At 43.3% G+C, this 19,544-nt stretch overlaps 1 protein-coding gene across 1 annotated transcript in view; it reads left to right on the plus strand.

The window, feature by feature from the left end:
* Positions 1–19,544, plus strand: part of DMRT1 (doublesex and mab-3 related transcription factor 1) — a 61,310-nt gene that overhangs the window by 10,930 nt on the left and 30,836 nt on the right. Inside the window, exon 3 of the mRNA XM_035311002.1 lies at positions 10,909–11,192. Within this exon, the coding sequence (XP_035166893.1) occupies positions 10,909–11,192 (284 nt within the window). The remainder of the gene's footprint in view (positions 1–10,908; positions 11,193–19,544) is intronic.

Consider the following 19,544-nt stretch of genomic DNA (forward strand, 5'->3'; position numbering starts at 1 on the left):
TCCTTTTCCTTTTCCTTTTCCTTTTTCTTTTTTTTTCTTTTTTCTTTTTCCTTTTCTTTTTCTTTTTCTTTTTCTTTTTCTTTCTCCTTTCCTTTTCCTTTTCCTTTTTCTTGTTCATTTTCTTTTTCCATGCTTTCTTGTACCGTGAAGACCGCTTTCATTTGCTTTATTTATAACTTGCTTCCATCTTCACATTTCTGGTTCATGTTCCATTTTAATAGATTTGCCATTTAATGACTTGGGGACAAAAAGACAGTTTTGAAGATTCCTTTTGTAGAAACACTTTTTCAAATGCTTCTTGTAGTTACATTTTTTTTCCCCTGAACTTTGGTAAACATTCTCCTGCCTGCTGGTTTTAGACAGAGTTATGAATAATTCAGTGGCTTAAGTACAAATTGTCATTATTGCAGTTCTCTGCTCTGTTTTCTTGAAGAGCTTGTAAAGGGTTATTTAAGCACAGAGCTTCTTTTCCTTTGCAATGACATTGGGTGCCAAATTATTTTTATTTTTATATTTTTTTTATTATCCTTTCTCTAGTTTCTCTTCATATCACTTGTACTGTGCACAGCTTAGGCCACCATTTGCTGACAGGAATGCCTATAGTTAGCTGATGTACCATGTCATACTGTACTGCACGGGTGCTAACGTTTCATAACCTCCACTGATACAAGCCATTGTAGTTCCAGCTGATGTGCGTTTTGGTTTGTCGGCTGTGCATGAACAAAAGTCTTTAGTGGTCAATTTGCATTTGCATGGAAGCAGGTTTTGTGAGTGTAACTGGCATTGCATCCATGGAGCGATCATCTACAAGAGTGATGTGTGCGTATGTGATTCTTGCTCACTGGGCTAGGCCTGAGGGGTGTCTGTCATGATTCTTTGCCACTCCTGGAGATTTGCTTTTCTACCACACCTCAGAATACAGAGTGAAAAAAAAAACTTTTTTTTTTTCTAGTTGGTCTTCTTTAGAAATCTTTTGGGTTTCTGTCATCATATGGCTTATAATCAAGCACAGACTCTAGCTAACTCCAGCCATCATCCTACTCCCTTTATTGTTTTTAGTGTAAGCTATAATGATTTTATCCCAGTCATATTTCCTCCAAGGTCTCCTATCTCAGATGCTTGTAAAGCCTTCCCTCCCTTCTAGCGTTCTCTTTGATCTCCTGTTAATGACTTAAATCCCTTTACATTTAATCCACACTGAGTTTCTTTCTCCTCCTCTCAATTTGCTTCTTTGGACCTGCAGGTGTCTGGGCTCTTTTTTTTAATGACTGTCTAGAATTCTGATTTCTCCCCTAATTTTCTTTCTCTTTTAATTCCGTTCTGTTTTCTGAAGTGGTGTTTAAGTTTTGCTCCTGTTACGCATTAATGTCTGATATGCAGTGAGTTAAATGTTTGTATCTCAAGAGGAGCAATAGCACACATATATGCACACATAGAAGTCATACTACCAGTGGTTATTCTGAATATTGAAAATGGTGCTTGTTTTTCACGCTGATAATTTTCTGAAGCACTAATTTTATTGGTCCTGATTTCGTTAGCTGTCATTCATGCTACTATTTCTAGACTTACAAATTATCCTGCTGTCTCAGTTTAACAAGAACAAACAAATGCTGTTTGTAGATGTTTCAGTAGCATTAAAAAGGGTTCTTGCATCTTCACAGATTCAAAACAAGATTCAAAGATTCTGAATGCTTATTTTTTATTAAAGCCTTTCATATTTTTTTTCAAACAAAGATTTGAGTACAGTCACCATAGCTGTCTTAAAAAGATAAAAAATGCAAATAAGGAAAGAGCAAGCATTGTCCCCCAGCTCTCCTAAAAAGATAGCTGCTCTGCTCTAGTCAGTGGCAGAAGATTTTGGGTGTGTAATTTGTTGCCACAGATGTAGGGCCTGAAGCCTGCATTAAGTGTGGAAATAAAAATTATTTTCTGTAGGTTTTATTTCTTCAGTCATATTAGGACAATTTTAAAGTAGCCTGCTAAATGCTTGCAGCAGATCATTTTTATTAAGTGTACACTAAACGTGAACAAAATGTGCCTTCCCCAGTTCTGCTGAAATCGGTGGTATTTCAGCTCCTCTTACCGAAGTTAGATTGGGTTTTTGTGTATAACCAGGAAATTTGCTATGCCAAGCTGCAGTCTTCTAGCTGGGATTCCCCTCCCCCCTCCCCAAATCACATTTTCCTTTGAACAAAATGTTGTGTATGTGAATTCTAAACCACACTAAGAATCTTAAAATTGGGAGGTTTAAAAGTTGTGTTAGAAACACTCACTGAATTAAAGGTGGTGTGACCCATTATGGGACAGTAATTCTATGTGAGGAGGAGAGGAAGACATGTTTAGTAATTAATTCTGATCTTTGCTTTGGAGGGATAGTGACATATCGCTTTCATTCTCAGCAGTAAGTGAAGTCAGCAGGACTGGGTAACCTGCATGCCATTTTTTCTGAAAAAGAAGAAAACTTGATGAGGATGTCTCTGGTCTTTTAACACAGATTTCCAATGGATTTCTAGCACAGGGGAAGTTCCTAATGCCTAGAAGTTAGCTGATGTCATACCAGTTTTAAGAGTGTGGTGGGATATGTGGCTACAAATCCATCAGACTGACATTAGTTTTTGCAAAGACAATGGAATGAACCACAGTGGACTGAAATTCGTGGGAGAGGGAGAAACTCAGACATTAAAGGATGCTTACTGAACATGAATTAACAAAACTTTGTGTGCAAAAGAGTGCATCCAGTTAATAACCTTCTATCATTACAGAATTGCTTGACAAAGTGAAATACCGATGCAGTCAAATTCTGTAAAGCATTTGATTTTGTATTCCCTGGTATCTTGACTGAGCACCAGTGCAGGAGAATGGAGTATCAGTGGCTCCTGGGGGGAAATGATGAGCGAGGACAAATGTGTGATGGCACAGGGTTAGTTTCTTCTGTGCCTGAAGGTGGTGAGGTGGCTGTGGGACTAGTGGGACTCCTTGCTGGTCGTTAAATAGGCAGCCTAAGCCAGGCTCAGGAGCTAATTACAGTTGGAGTCTAGGAGAGGGCGCAAGTGAGGTATCTTGTTTGCATGGCCTCTAGGTTTTTGTTATAACTATTGATGGATTTATAGCAATGGTCTGAACTTGCACACCTGTGCTTGAGCTTGGCAGGGCTCAGGGAGGAGTCACAGGCATGATTAAAAGACCAGAAAAACATGCCCTAGAGAGAGACGGTAGTATACTTTGTCCTTTAGTGATCCTCTCATTTAAGGTTTAATTAATCCCCAATGTGATTGTTCTGAACTGTTTATGCCTTTGATTAAACTAGACCAGCTCAACTTAGGGTTTTCACAGTCTTTTCACTAGATGGCTTTTGACTTTCTCAACAGAAGCACTATGTGGGTGCAGCATCTTGTGAAAAGATGGCATGTCAGAGTGCAAGCAAGGCAATAACAAATAACCTTACTTCTAGAAGCTCCCGGCTATTTTTTTAAGTGTGCTGTAATTTTTATCTTACAGTGCTTCTTCCTGGCTAATGCCATTCATGGTGAGATGCACCATCCCATTTAGGACTGGTGTAGCCCTGGAGAGGTGGAACTGGAAAAGCTGAGCCTCAGGCAGCGTTTGCTCAAGTCGTGATTCCCAGAGTTACTCTTAGGAGGGGGAAAAAAGTGATATCCATTCCTGCAGGGTGCAGATGAGTATTGTGTTGGCAGTCGAGCAAACCTTGAGAAACAGGAGCGTTCAGCCGCTGACGTCTTCACGGATAAAGCCCGGGCCTGCAGACAGTGCTCCCATTATGCCCATGCCTCTGATAAGGCGTACCAAACCCGCGGCCGGGTACCAGACCTGCAGCAACCACCGCTTGTTTTGTTCGGGGGTGGTGGGAGGCAGGGGCTGGCAGGGTAAAAGTGCCACGATAAGGAGGGAGAGGAGGGACCAGGAAGGTCTGTCCCTCTGCGTGGATCTCCGTGGGAAGGAACAGGAGCATGGGAAGGGCTCAGAGTTGTTGCATCACATTTTTTTAAAATTAAATTAATTTATTTATTAATGTGCATTTCAGTGTTAAGAAGAACAGCATTTTCTCTGTTGGGCAGCTGTGTTTCCCAGGTACGGGCAGAGAGGTACCTAGAGACTGGTGTGGCAAGAAGCTGTTTCGGCTGTGATTTATTCTCTTGAGCCTGGAGACAGAGCTGCTTTTAGCCCACATGTCTGATACGGACAATAACAGACTTTTTGACCTCTCCCTCTGGTAGACGTAGCTCAGCCCACAGCTGGGCATCCAGGTCTGTTTGGGTAGGTGACACTCAGCAAGAAGGAAAAAGTGGTCCCACTCTTCTTGTCCTTCTGTGCACCTTGAACATTGCATGTCTTGTGCCGCTCTTACAGCTCACACCCTCCTGGTGCTTGAGCACTGTCTCAGAGTGGTCAGGCAAAGGTCTGGAAACTGCAGAGAAACACAAAGAAGAGTTTAGTCCTCAGAGCAGAGGCTCAGCTAGCCATCTCTTAGGGTATGAGTTCAGGGATGTTTTTGGAAGTTCCTGGTGCCTGCTTTTTCACTATACTTCTAGGGAGAAGCCTTCATAGGAAGGGCGTAATTCTGCATACCTGGTATGAAAATAATTTATACTGTGCAGTTTTAGGCCAAAGTACAGACGTGACCATTAAGGTTTACTTTTATTTACTGTGATGGCAGAGAAGTATTTCAGATTATCTTGTATGTAGGAAGTTTGTTTCATCACACAATTCAAAAGCCTCCAAATTATTTCTACTAAAATTCACTAACTGATAATTTCTTGAATATCCCTTTCAGACAGGGAAGCGGGTTGAGAGTCTGATACTTTCAGTTGCCAGAGAGAGGATGAGGGACAGAGGGAGCCAGCTTGCCTGTTTTCGTGAGAGCTGTTTCTCTGTGAGGGTTGGACATCGTCCTTACAAAGTGACATAGTGCCATTATTCACGGGGACTGTCATCAGAGGCATACTGCGATGCAAGGCTGCATCTGGTCCCTAGCTGGGAGCTCTGAGAGCAGTGGAGATAAAGTCCTGGTCCTTAATGAATGCATGCCAGTATCCACAAAGAACAATGCCTTTAGATCTGGTCTTGGACCATATTTGTCTCTAATGCTCAGGGCCCCATACTGCATTGACAGAAACGGTGAATTAGGAAGAGGGGTTGTTTAAAGATCCCTCCACTTGCTGCAAGGGCAGTAAGTGGGCTTATGTGTGGAGGAATGGGGCTCAGCAGAAGCCTGAGCAGTAGCACTGGGCTTTGGGGAGAGGAATGAGAAACAAAAGGTGGCATTGAAGAGCAGTGCAGCTGATACCTTCCCTGGAGCCTGATATTCAAGTTTAGCCATTTGTTGCTGGTGTGTTCCTCAAATTCACCTAGAGAGACCCTAGCCTCTTCCTATTCTGTTCGTTCTCTTTCTTCCTAAAGAGGTTCCCCTTCCTCCCCCTCTTCTCCTTGTAGCTACAGCAGGGAGTGGGGAATAGGGAAGGTGTTAGTGTGTAATATTTTGTATGGTATCATTATACAAGGTACATACAATAAATCACACATTACATGCTTAGACAATTTACTGCTGGCTTTTGTATGTGCTGTGACAAGTGCTCAAAAGGTCAAAAAAGCTTCCTTAACAAATTTGATAAGATAATGCAGTGAGCTGTAACAGCATAAAGTCCTGGGGGCCATAGACCAGAATAGAAGAAATAATTATGCATGGTAATGGGTAATTACAGATAATGGCCTTTTTTGGGGGTGGCAGAAAATACACAGCCCCACAGCCTTGCCTGGAATGAACATTGTCTAGCACATTAACTTTATAGCAAGCTAAAAGTTCAACACTGGAACCAGAGATAATCCGCAACTTCTAATGGAAAGAGAAGAGAAATACTCCTCTGAAAGGCAGAACGAGTATGTGGGTTTTGTTCCTGGGGAGGCAGAGTGTCTCCAGAGAAAGTATGTAACGATGCCAGCTTTCTTTGACATCTGAAATAGCTCTGTCATGATTGTCTGGTGGGAGAAACATACTGTTCCAGCGCTTCTGATTATTATGTTGGGGAGTGATTTCACACTGGCCTCACTCAAGGCTACTGTCCGACCTCAAAGCCAGCTATGAATTGAACTAAGGCATTGCAACACTTAATATTGCCAAGCTAGTTAATAGGATTGTAAGGATGCTTTTATGCACTAGACAAGGGAAAATTATCAGATGCAAATACAAGACTCTTCTGAGGTCTGAAGGCAAGTGTTTTCTGGCTGAATGATTAATTTTTAATGTTCTAACACCATAGCTGTCTTCTGTAGCAGAGGCTGGCTTGCAGATAGATGCAAACACTGCCACAGTGAGAACAATTGTTTTAAATTGAAAACTACAGTAAATGTAAAGTACCAAAAGCTGCAACTCTGCTTACTGGAAACACTCTGTGCCTTCCTTCTTCTTGAGTAAATATGTTACTTGAGTAGTCAAATTTATTTTTCATTTTCAGCAGCATGTCTGTGTAAGTGTAGAGTCTTTGCAGGTGGATAAATAAGAATTATCACCGTACATGTATGAACACACACATATGAACATCATACATGTATGAAAAGAACAATGACCATGCATGTGTAAAGAACACTTGTCAATAAATGCAGGCAGTGAAAATCTCTTGATTGCCCTTCCCTGAATTAGGCGATCAGATGTAGACTAATCAACCATTAAGGCCACATCAGTGAATTGAACCGGGCCACAGCATGCTCTCAGACATTGAAATTGGACTGTACGTGCTATCCTCATTTTAAAAACAATTCCTGGCATGAGTCTGCACCAAGGTGATCAATTCTATCCCCTGGATTCCAGAGTGTGGTCCAGTAACCATTCCCAATAGGCAATGTGAGGCTGCCAACCTGTTTTAGAAGTGATGAAAGTTAAGTAGCATGGACTTGCTTTACATTTGACCTTAGCATCAGTGACTTGCCCAAACATGTTTAAATTACTCATGTCAGTGTATAACAAGATGTATAACTAGCCCTTAACAGAACTGGTAGGAGTGGAAAATACTCCATGCTTACGTTCAGGATGAGTGAATGGAACAGACAACTTCAGTGTTTGCATTTCTTGGTTTGTATGTTTAAAAACACATTTGCATCTGTGAGATAGAGATGATAGAAATTCCTGTAAACTCCCTGTCATCTCTTCTCTCTCTTCCCAAAAAGGAAAAAGGAAAAGAATGATCTGTAAAAAGGCTTCTGTGCTAACTTTGCCATGCATATCTGCAATTTGTGTAAATTGCTATAGCTTTTTTGAAGTAAATGGTCTGAGACTGGCTTACGTTAGCTGAGGACTGGACCACTGTTTTTCACCTTGCTCTGCTAAGTGAAGGCAGGGAGCCTCTCACAGGTTATTATATATAAGACCCTTATGTGTAACTGACCCCGAGAACTCACCTTTCTTAAAAGAAAATCCCAGCCGCCCTGAAATGAATTACTGGTTAACTACTATTAATATGCCATAGAGCTGGAGAGTCGCCTACAACACTACAAGATCAATAACAATATTTATCATGCATCATATCGATCTTCTATGAAAGAGTGGGTCGTATTTCACACTGTGTACATAGTGCAAAAAAAGTAGCATCAGTTCTCCACAGGAATTAGTAGAAAAGAGCTTGGAAAGGCACTACTACGTGGAGCGACACTGTTGTCTCATTGCCAGAGCACTGCTCACAGAAGGAAGGCCTTGGACAGGCCTGCGTTTTAGACTCAATGTCCCAAAAACTAAGTGAGGATTTCAACAATCCCACATTTGTTTTACTCTTCAATTTCTGCTCCTTCAGAAATTTGTGCCTCAGAAGTTTGGGGCAAGGTTATACATACACGCTGTTGTTGCCCCAGAGCCCTTCCCAGCTGTTCCGTGAAGCTGGTAAAGGCAGTAAAGACCTGCACAGGCCCTGCAGAGCCCTGTTGTTTTAAAAGGGCAGGTGGAGGGGCAAGAGTGGGAGTCTGGCAGCACAGCAGCAGTTGCCTTGTTGAGAGCTTAATTTCTGTCCAAAATTGCTCCCCTTAGAGCAATGAACCTCAGGGCTGCCACTCATGTGCAGGTGTTGTAATGCAGCAGTCTCTGAAGCAGGGGAGGACCCTCTCCTTGCCAGCAGAGCTATTCAGCTGTGTTGAATTACATTTGAAAAAACAACAACAACAACAACAACAAAAAACTTAAAGCTGCCTTCTTGACCTTGGTATCCTCTCCTTGCAGGCAGAAAATACAGCCAAAGACTAACAGCCTCCCGTTAGTAGGATACGTTGCTCCTTGAGCAGTCGGAGGTGAGGCCTGTTCACCATATTATCAGGAATTAGCATACACAGCAAAGACCCTCTGAAGGAACCCCATGCCACAGAACTGTAGTTGCAGTCATTGCTTTAAGTTGATCTGTCCTATTCTGCAACTCTAGTTGTGTTTAAGGATGGTGTAGCCCAGAAATAGTGTGCTTGCCCATCAGCTAGCTTGCAGACTTTGGCTGGGTATAAGCAGCACAAATACAGCAAAAACTGGTGGATTACAGTTACGATGAAATCTTCTAGTGGCAGGCCTCTGAGTGCCTTGCTTTACTCCGAGGACAATTTGGCAGTGCTCTTTGGCTATTAATTCTGCTCCTGTTGGCAGGTAGCACTTCTCTGACAGTCCCCCACAAAGTATTGGCTGGTCTGACTGACTTTTCTTTCTGAGCCTGTATTGCTCAGAAAAAAACTCAAGTCTTGCAGGGGAGTTACTATACATTAGTAATAAAGCTCTTTCCCCTCAATGTATTTTGCAGTTGTGTGTGTTCTGTACACGTTGTATATGTAAAATGTATGCCCTAGTAGTAAATGGTGAAAGACTCAGCCAAGCTGAGCCTACAAGAGCGCAGGACTGGATTGTTGCATGACTCTTGGCCCTATGCATGCCAGAGTCATTGGAGAACTGCAAATTTTGGCAACCTGGTTCAAGACTGGGGGGACTGTAGAGTAATTTTTGTGGTGCTTTGACCTGTCTGGCCTCTATCTGGATGGCATAAATGCTGTGTCTTGTATGAAATGACTGCCTCCTCCCAGGTGAAGCACGGGAAAATGCTACAGTTGCTGCAGAAAAAAAAAAAAAAGGCAGAGATGTGTCACAAAGCATGACGTCAAAGCTAAATCCACTCCTAAGGTCAGGAAGAAAATGTGAGTTGCAGTATATGTTAGCTTTTTCCTATTTTTTGACTGATGTTGCCAGTCTGCACACTCCTCTGTTCTGTGTGTAAATGTGAGAGATACTCTAAATTAAAATAGCCAGCTGGGTAGGTTCTTGCTCACTTAGAGCTGAGTGGCAGAAAAAAAAAACAGATACAGGAGGCTCTGTTTGCTAATAGACGTGTAGTTCTCTGATACCACTAAAACATCAGCAGCAGCGGAATAGGGACAGGGGCACTGTATGATGTAGTGACGTGGGCTGATACTGTTCATGATTGCAGCTGAAGAAGTGAAACAAAACTGCATTGTAATTGGCAAAAATTGATAAAACTGATTGGTGGATCTGGCTGTGAGAGGCTGGTAAAAATGCTACCATACTCTTCTTACAGATAAGTAATTAAGGTATGGAGATACAGAGAAAGGAACAAAATGAAGCAGGCAGCACCTGCCTGACATCTCTGTTAGGGATGTTATTTTATAGGTGCCTGTTGTCTGTGCTGCTTCATCTCCGTACTGATAGACCTTGAGAACTCATCAGCATTATTTAAGTCACAACCTTTTCCCTTGAACAGTAGAGCTGGACAAGGAGAAGCAGCAGCTTCTTGCAGAAGGGATCATTGTGCTGCAGGCACCATAAAGAATAGTGCAGGGCAGGATCACAGGGACGTGAGCTAGGATCAGAGCTGCATGGGTAGTGGGCTTCACAGTCATTCCCGTGTTTAATATGTAAATGTATATTCAGGATGTGGTTAGACATGGTGAAGAAGGTTGTAACAGCTGTTGGCTCTATCTGGCTTGGCTAGGTAACTGATGGAGCATGTCAGAGCTTGGCTGCAAAACAATACCAAAGAGCACCTTTCTTTTCATCCTTGGAAGTATCACAGGGCACCAGTTGAAAATGGAGTAAGGAAAACAGAACTTCAAACATCTCTGAGAAACTCCCCTGCCTTAGGGAGAGGTGGTTGAGGTAGACCTTTGCTGAGGAAGGCTGTGGGTATGCAACTGGGTGGCTTTTGGTCCACAGGCTCTCAAGAGTGCAGTCGGCAAGTCATGAATAATCCCCTCCTCTTCCTCTTTTGCCAGAGGTTTAAGAGGTTGTTCTGCTCTGTGATTCTGTAGGTAAACAATAGCTAAGTTTGGGTACAGGCAAGGACTGAAGGCCTCCCTGCTCAGAGTGAGCATGTGGGCTGCTAGGGAACCTTGGCTGACAGCACTGTGTGTTCACTGCTGAATTTTTTCTTGGTGTTGTGGCTGTTTGCCTGTTCTGGAGGTACGCTTAGAAAGCATCCTCTTGCCCACAGGATGCCAGGCAGAAAGGGCAGTGAAGAAAGCATTGTCATTCTGTAGTTAGAGCCTTTCTATTTCCAAGGGATTAAGAGGTATGGCACACAGTTATATTTTAAAAATAAAAAGAGATTTAATCCTTAGCTAATATAAATCATCATCAGACCAGCTTATGTTGCTTAAGGACTCAGCACACTGTCTTAATCTTTGGTAGGTTTTGTTTTCTCTTTTGTAGTCTGTGGTGTGTGTAGGTATACTCAAGTTTTGAGTGAGCATCAGACCTCCTAATCTTCCACCAAACATGCAGTAGTTTTGCAGCTACCACCTCTTCTGATTTATTACCCTGTGTCTGGCCTTCAGGAGAAACAGTAGCTTTCCAGAAGCTGAAAGGTAATGATCTTTAGGGAGCTTCCTGTTTCATAATTGCTTGTGTTTGTTTTTCTTTTCCAGAGGGACGGATGCTCATTCAGGACATCCCTTCCATCCCCAGCAGAGGGCACTTGGAGAGCACGTCTGATTTGGTTGTGGACTCCACCTACTACACCAGTTTTTACCAGCCATCCCTGTATCCTTACTATAACAACCTGTACAACTACTCCCAGTACCAAATGGCAGTGGCTGGTGAGCCTTCCTCAAGTGAGACAGGGGGTGCAATTGTAGGGCCGGCCATGAAAAACAGCCTTCGAAGCCTCCCAGCAACATACATGCCAAGCCAGTCAGGAAAGCAATGGCAGGTATGATGTTACAGAGGTGTTAAGTGGAGAAGTGATGTGGATGATGAGCTGTTTCTTAGGCCTGATACTGACCGCATGTGTATGGTTTCATGACGGTGCAAAAACAGAACCAGATTACAGGATGGTATTAGGACTCTCTTTAGCAAGCTCAGCCAAAACGGGTGGTTTTGGTGTAATACAATGAAAACAACGGTGTAGGTATAGGTGGGCCACCACAGACACGGGTGAAGGGCACCCACTTGATGCCATGTTCTGATTCACCTCATAGTAGATTATGAGCTGTTTTCCAGAATTACCCAACATAACATCCTGGGAGCTTCCAGCGTCGTTTCTGAGAGGCTTTGCTCTTCAGGAACCTTATTATTTTATATATATTTCAGCTTTCACATCCAAAGCAGTGAAGTGACCCATCCCATTATCCCATTAGGCCCAAGATACCATGCTACTCTCGGGTTGGTGGCAGTCATTTGAATGTAGCGTAGGGTGTTACTAAGGGTGTATTCTTGTAGTGTCCTCTTCTGGGCTTGGGATTTCAGCCTGGGTAGTTAAAGTCATAGGCTGTGTCTGATAGGTTAGCAGCAGAGCTTTTTATTCCCTTTTTGGTATTGTGTCAGTTAAGGTATAAATTCAAGTGAGGCATCTTACTCTAGGACTAGGATAATCATGCTCTCCAACTCACTACCAGTAGAAGACTGGAGGAAAGAGGAGACCTACCCAAGCAGGGGATTGTTGACAAAATAGGGAAAGTCTTTCCAGTGACACTGAATGCTGTTATTGGCCTTGGGCTGCAGTTGTACCTTTTCTGAAGTTGTGTCCTTTGAGGCAGCATATATCTGTGTCCTTTGTCTGAGGGCACATGAGGACAGACCTCTCCTGCAGGGCATCAGAAGAGGGCAAGGTGCCATCTGCAAAGGCTCTGCTGTGAAACCACTCAACAAAGAAAGATGAAACATCCACCAAAGCCTCCTTTCTGAAGGGAATAGTTGGTGTTTCCCCTTGCTGACAGAGCTGCTGCGGTGATTCTGGCACAGCAAGCAACTTTTAAAGAGCATTTCAGGTTTTGATACTGAGAAGCAGGAGCTGAGACCGTGGCAATTGCAATTACTCTGCCAGTTCACATCACTTTAAGTGAGGCTTTCCCAGCATTAGACACCTTTTTTCATTAAAAGGTCCTTCTAAAAAGGAGGGGACTCCTGGGGCAACAGCTGCTGGGGCCATGAATTAGAGAATCACAGAATAGTTCAGTGTGGAAGGGACCTTAAAGATCACCAAACTCCAACCCCCCTGCCATAGACAGGGTTGCCACCCACTAGATCAGGTTGGCCAAGGCCCCATCCAGCCTGACCTTGAACACCTCCAAGGGCGGGGCATCCACAACTTCTCCGGGCAACCTGTTCCAGTGCCTCACCACCCTCTCAGTGAAGAATTTCCTCCTCATATCTAGTCTAAATCTGTCCTCTTTTAGTTTAAGACCATTCCCCTTTGTCCTATCATTATCTCCCCAAGCAAAGAGCCCTTCTCCATTTTTTTTGTAAGACCTCTTTGAGTACTGAAAGGTCGCAGTGAAGTTCTCCCTGGAGCCTTCTCTTCTCCAGGCTGAATACCCCCAGCTCTCTCAGCCTTTCTTCATAGGAGAGGTGCTCCAGCCTCGTCTTTGTAGCCCTTCTCTGGATGTGTTCTAACAGGTTTCATTCTAACATGTTCCTAACACGTTTCTTATGCTGAGGGCCCCAGCCCTGGACACAGCACTCTAGGTGGGGCCTCACAAGGGCAGAGCGGAGGGGCACGGTCCCCTCCCTCCACCTGCTGGCCACCCCTATGTTAATGCAGCCCAGGATGCAGTTGGCCTTCTGGGCTGCAAGCATGCACTGCTGGCTCATGTTGAGCTTTTTGTCCACCAGAACCCCCAAGTCCTTCTCTTCAGGACTGCTGTCAGTGAGTTCTTCTCCCCGTTTGTACTCTGGTCTGGGATTGCCCTGACCCAGGTGCAGCACCTTGCACTTGGACTTGTTGAACCTCATTAGGTTCACATGGGCCCACTTCTCCAGCCTGTTCAGGTCCCTTTGAATGGCATCTCTTCCTTCTTTGGTACCCACTGCACCACTCAGCTTGGTGTCGTCTGCAAACCTGCTGAGGGTGCACTCAATCCCATTATCTGTGTCATTGATGAAGATACTGAAAAGCACTGGTCCCAAGACAGACCCTTGAGGGACAATGCTTGTCACCGGTCTGGACATAGAGACATTGACCACTACTCTCTGGGTGCGGCCATCAAGCCAATTCCGTATTCCCCAGGTGGTCCACCCTTCAAATCCATATCTTTCCAGTAGAGATCAGGATGTTGTGTGGGACTGTGTCAAAGACCTTACAGAAGTCCAAGTAGATGACATCAGTCAGTCTTGCCTTGTCGACTGATGCAGTCATTACATCACAGAAGGCCACCAGATGGGTCAGGCACAATGTACCGTTGGTGAAGCCATGCTGGCTGTTCTGGATCACCTCCTTGTCCTGCATGTGCCTTGACATTGCCTCCAGGAGGATCTGTTCCATGTTTTGCCAGGCACAGAGGTGAGGCTCATTGATCTGTAGTTCCCTGGTTATTCCTTTCTACCTTTTTTTAAAATGGAAGTGATGTTTCCCTTTATCTAGTCGGGACTGCCATGGCTTTTCAAATACGATGGAGAGGGGCTTGGCAACTGCATCAGCCAGATCCCTCAGGACCCTGGGGTGCATGGCATCAGGCTCCGTAGACTTGTAGTTAAGTTGCGTTAGTTGCTCTTTGCTTAGAGTGGGAGGGACTCTGCATCCCCAGCCTCCATTTCTGTACTCTTCCCAGGGCACATAGCCCACTTTCCACAGTCTGTGCATTTCCTTCTTTAGCGTAAGTTTGACCAGCAGATCCTTATTCAACCATACCATCCCTGCTTGATTTATTACAGGTGGGAATAGAGAACTCTTGCACTCCAAGGAAAATAGCCTTAAAGAGTTGCCAGCTCTGATCAGATCCTCTCTCCCTGATCAGTTGGTCTGCCTGTTCCTTTCAATACTGATCCCCACTACTGGAAGGATGGAGGAAAACACTGCCTGTGCACCTGATCCTTCAGCCAGTTGCCCCAAAGTCCTAAAGAACTTTAAGATCATGGCTTTGCAGACTGCATTTGATATTATGTCCCTGTCCGTTTAGTGTTGTTATATGTCCCCTTCTCAAAATGAGTACAGTTGCAGGGGAAAAAGAGCTGTCTCTCCCTTCCTTCCGCTGTGTTGGACCACACCACAAGAGCTTTCTTCTCTCAGTGAATTGATTGGCTTCACCACCTTATTGGTTAGATTAGTTGATAGCATCCTCTGTAGTTGCTGAATTTGGTCACCAGACTAGTGGGAAAATTAGTCAAGGCAAGGTGTGAATAGGATTTTATGTGCAGTAATGAAGCGAGGTGCCAGTGCTTTTTTAAGTTTAATTTTGGTTCATTGGGTTAATGTGGCACATCATAACAGAGTATTTCAGATTGAAAGTTACTTCTTCTGAAACTTCTGCAGAATGTTACAGTAGGAAGAGCCTACTGTGGAGCTTATCACACTCTACAGGTACCTTAAAGGAGGCTGTAGCAAGGTAGGGGTTGGTCTGTTCTCCCATGTGCCTGGTGACAGGATGAGGGGGAATGGACTACAGTTGCACCAGGGGAGGTTAAGTTGGGTATCAGGAAGAACTTCTTTACTGAAAGGGTTGCTAGGCACTGGAATGGGCTGCCCAGGGAAGTGGTTGAGTCACCATCCCTGGAGGTCTTTAAAAGATGTTTAGATGTAGAGCTTAGGGATATGGTTTAGTGGAAGATTTGTTAGTGTTAGGTCAGAGGTTGGACTCGGTGATCTTGGAGGTTTCTTCCAACCTAGACGATTCTGTGATTCTGTGATGATAGGAGACATCACAATACAAATGAAGGTTTGCAGGATTTGGGCTGTGAAAGTTCTTTCAGGGTTAGTCCCATGCTTCACAATTCCTCCAACAAATAGAAACTTTGGTGATTTTATTTGCTTGGAAAAAAGGAACGTAAATTATATGTATTATATGTATAGATAGTGCTCAGTGTTTGAGGAAGGGACCCATGAAAGTATGTTACAATACTTTGAACCTAGGACTGAAGGTGGTGTCCTTTCAGTTCTGTTATCTTATACTCTAATTTGAAGCTAAACTGTATGTGTAGGAAGTCCTGACCCGTAGGGTCCTTTGGCTTACTGTAAGACTGTCTCTTTCTTGACATCTACCTCACTTTTGATATTTACCATTAGCTTATAATCTTACTGAGTATCCCGTGTGTTTTATACATACAACTGTACTTGTTCTTGAGGACACCCCTTAAAGAAATAAAAGCAATTATGTATTTTCCATTCATTTTATTTTTATCTTGCAGAATGTGTAAATAACTTTTAGTTAAGCACTGCTCAAATTAGTGGGGATACCAAAGATGTGATTGGAAAAAAAAAAAAAAAAAAGATTTTTTTTTCCTCTTACCAGCAAGCTCAAAGCACTGGGTGTTTATTCTCACTTTGTGGGCTGTATCATGTAGCTCCATTCATGCCCATGTGATTTTACTGATTACTTTCACCTGAGGTTTGAATTTATCCTGGGCAAACCTTTTGAGATCTCAGAGTGCTGTTCTGGTGAGAAGTTGGTGCAGCGGGCATAGAGGCAGTACTTCCTGCCTGCAGCAGTGACATCTACCCAGCTTCTGAATGGCCTAAACCCAGAACCCATGTCTCCTGCTCAGTAGTGTGGAGTGTAGTTCAAGGTCAGTGTAAAGTAACTTAAAAGATTTTTCTTAGAGACTGATCTGCAAGGAAGGTTGTTATTGCTGGAAGAGTTACAAATCATGGGATTTGCACAGTATTATGGCAGCATATCATTGCACAAATAATCATAAAAAGTTTTACAGTGAGAGCTAGACTAGATAATACTTGATGGCCATGGGTGCAGTGATGCTGAGACTGTAAAACCCTTCGTTGCCCTGAAGAGGTTTTGTTTAAGGAGAAAGAACTCTCAGCTGCTGTTAAACGTTGATTCGGCACACAGAAGGCTATCAGCAAGAGAAGATCATAGAAATGTGATGCTTAATGGAGAAAGATGAATGAGTTTCACTGTTAAGTACAGTAAAGGGTTTCAGGAGAGTCTTGAAGCACAATCCACAAAGAGGAGCCCTGCATAGACCTTGAAGGGGTTTACTTGTTAACTAACATGGGCTGTTTCTCTTTGGAGAAAACACATAGCTGTGTGTACACCGGTATTTTTGCTGGACTGCCTGTACTGATTGGGTTTATTTTTTACATAGACATGTTTTCTTAACCCGTCTTCCAGCAATAGTGAGTCTACTTTGTAGTTGGCAGTGCTATGACTGCTCTGGTTAAGGTTTTTGATTTTCTCTTCCTTTGCTAAAACAAAAGCTGTGCAATGCCTATAGTAGTAGTGTGAGCCCACAGGAGGGTTTCTGTGCTGGTGTAAGCCAGCTGCACGCTCACAGGAAGGTGTTCTGGCTCAGGCAGCACAGACAAGACCCCTGCCTTCTCCAGGCTCTGCTGGTGGAGGCTTGCTTGTCCTGGAACAACTGCAGCCAGACAAGGAGAACTGCATACTTACAGTAATGTAACTTCTGGGTGCAGACAGGGCCTTCAGCAGCCTGGCTGCCTACTGTTTGAGGATTTAGGGAGCAAGGGAGAAAAGCTGGGGAGGAAACGCATGAGTGTGTGTGGGATGGGATGAGGATTAATGCATCATTGAGCCCTGGCAAATAAACTGAATCACTGAATCTTTAATGTAGATTAATGTCAGATTTCATTAGTCTTTGTTCTTTGCAGAGAGACTTGTGTACTTGAGTGGATTTGCCAAGGTACGTGTTTCTGAGGCACTTCTCTGTAGGTTTTATTCAGTTATATATAATTTCCCCAGAAGCTGTATCCATCATGATTTGATAAGCTTAATGACGACAGTAATTTTGGCTGAGACACTTAGATTCTGCAGCTTGTGCCAGCTCTGAGGCTTGGCGTTGCATCTGAAGAAAACGCAGGCTTAGGTCTGAGAGGAAATGTAGATGTGGTGGTTACTCTATGTCTCCTTTCACTCTGCTTCTCTGGGAGCAACTGGACTCTCCCTTGAAGCTCTAATAATTGTTTGTTATGACAGGAATTTATATGCATTCAATCCAATTAACAGTTAAATGAGTTCACCAGCATTGGGACTGCAAGTCAGAGCACATAAATGTACAGTGGAAGCTGGTGCTTCTGGCATTGCTCCGGTGATCTGTTTAGGGACAGAAATGGAAAGTACTGAGGTGGCTGCAGTCTTTTTTTTTTTTTTTTTTTTTTTTTTTTTTACTGCAACAAAAATAAAACCTGAATGTTAAAGTCCAGATCTACTCAGGTTTAAGTTTTCCAGGGTGGCAATGAAACTGCTGGCATGTGACCCACAGCATGAGGACAATTGTGACTCCTTCTGCATTGGCATCCTCCCCAAGAAGTGTTAAAACTTTTCTGGTTCCTGTAGCCGGACCATTAGAGGACTGCAAGATGCAGAATGTCCCCCCACACCTGGGGCCACTGAGGTTACTCTGGTAACTCCAGGGATCTTGCTTTGGGCAAAGGTGAAGGTTGGCCAAGGGGTTTTGGGCAAATGTCAGAATTTCATGTTTCATGCTGAGTTGTCTTTTTTGTTTGTTTGTTTTCTTTTATTTCTTTTTGTTTTAATGCAGCTTGTCAAATCAGCATTTTCTATTCCAGAACCTGTTTTTTTTTTCTGTTCTTTCCTTAAACCTGGTTATAGAACAAAGACATTAAATTCATATTAGTGAGAAATTGTAACTCATTTTCTAATAGGGTAATTATGTTTGCCATTTGGAAGTGAAATGAATTCACGCTGCTGAGTTAGAGAAATGTTTTAAAAGTATTTCGTAAAAAGTAGCAGAGATTCAATACGGTTACTATTGCAGGGGACTGTGGTAGGGCAGCTAGCAATTTGAACTTCCGAGTAAAGAATATTGCTCCTTTCAACCTGCACAACCTGATTCTGGCACAGTTTTTTTCCTCCCATAAGCCTGGCCTTCTTACAGTAGTGTGTGGACTGACTCTTCTGGTGTAAAATGTGTGAATATATGCGCGGGCACATGTGTTTAAATACATACACATTGTGCAAGTCACCCGACACAATCCCAGTTTTATGCGTAAGCAGTGTATTATATACTGTATTCATAACATACCCTTCACACTACAGATTTATGCTAAAAGTATCCTAATGTTTCTGACAGCTCATGTGTGACATGAATGTAATCCATATTTCTTGGAGGAGCTAATCTAAGCAGTTTATTTTCCGATACTGCTGATAGGGCTATATCTCTTGATGTCACAGCAGTTGAGATTCTGATGGTAACATATTGTTTATGGGTCACTGCCTTTGTCTCAAAGAATAGGTTGGAACAGAATAGCAAAGGTTAATTAAGTTTGTCTATCAAGGAGGGACAGATATAGATGTCTCTTGTATTTTCTATGCTAGAATCAAAGGAAGTCAAGACAGAGTGTCATAGTCTCTTTTTCCTTGTGCCATAAAATATGCTTACTTGGTTTTAGGAATGAAACAAAACCACCTTGAGCAGTGCAAGTGCAGCAGCAGTTGTGAGGGGTCAGCTCTCAGGCGGTAGCATTACCAGATGGGAGTGCAGTGGCCACCCTGCTTTACAGCTTGGGAAACTGAGGCACAGAATTGTTTGGTGGCTTGCCCAGTGTCATACAGCCAGCAGGTGATGTACCAGAAGTCCTTGACATCGAAGTTTCTGCTCCAGTGCCCTGCTGTTGTCTTCTTGCCTCACACTCAAAATTGACTTGTGAATTCTGTTGGCAAATAACTAAAAATAAATGCAAAACACAATTTTATGCCCCCTGAAACAAAAACAGCCTTTTTTGTTTTGTTTTGTTTTTTTAAGACCCAAGGAGGAGGGAATGTTAAAACTTTCAACAGAGTGTCTCTGGTGTTTTACTAATTTTGGGTTTTGTTCTAAGATAGCTGTTGGCGAGTCCTGGGTGAAATGGACACAAGGAAAGCCTGGGCTAGATGTCTTGGCTGAGTTCAGCTAAACTGTAGCGATGGTAGTTTGATCTCCTTTGTTGCTCTGAATACTTTGCAGTGCCTGTCACCCACAATTAGCATCTGCGACCTCCTCCTACTTTCCTTCTTGGGAATAACCCCCTCACCCCCAGTCGGGATCAGCAGCAAGTGTTAAGCTGATAATCAGTATGGCACTGGCTGGCTCACCAAGAGGTTGCAGCTGGCTGCTCCTATGAATAAAAGAATTACTCATTGATGCTCTGTCTAAA

The sequence above is a fragment of the Oxyura jamaicensis genome, chromosome Z, assembly GCF_011077185.1.
Source record: "Oxyura jamaicensis isolate SHBP4307 breed ruddy duck chromosome Z, BPBGC_Ojam_1.0, whole genome shotgun sequence".
Taxonomy (NCBI): Eukaryota; Metazoa; Chordata; class Aves; order Anseriformes; family Anatidae; genus Oxyura; species Oxyura jamaicensis.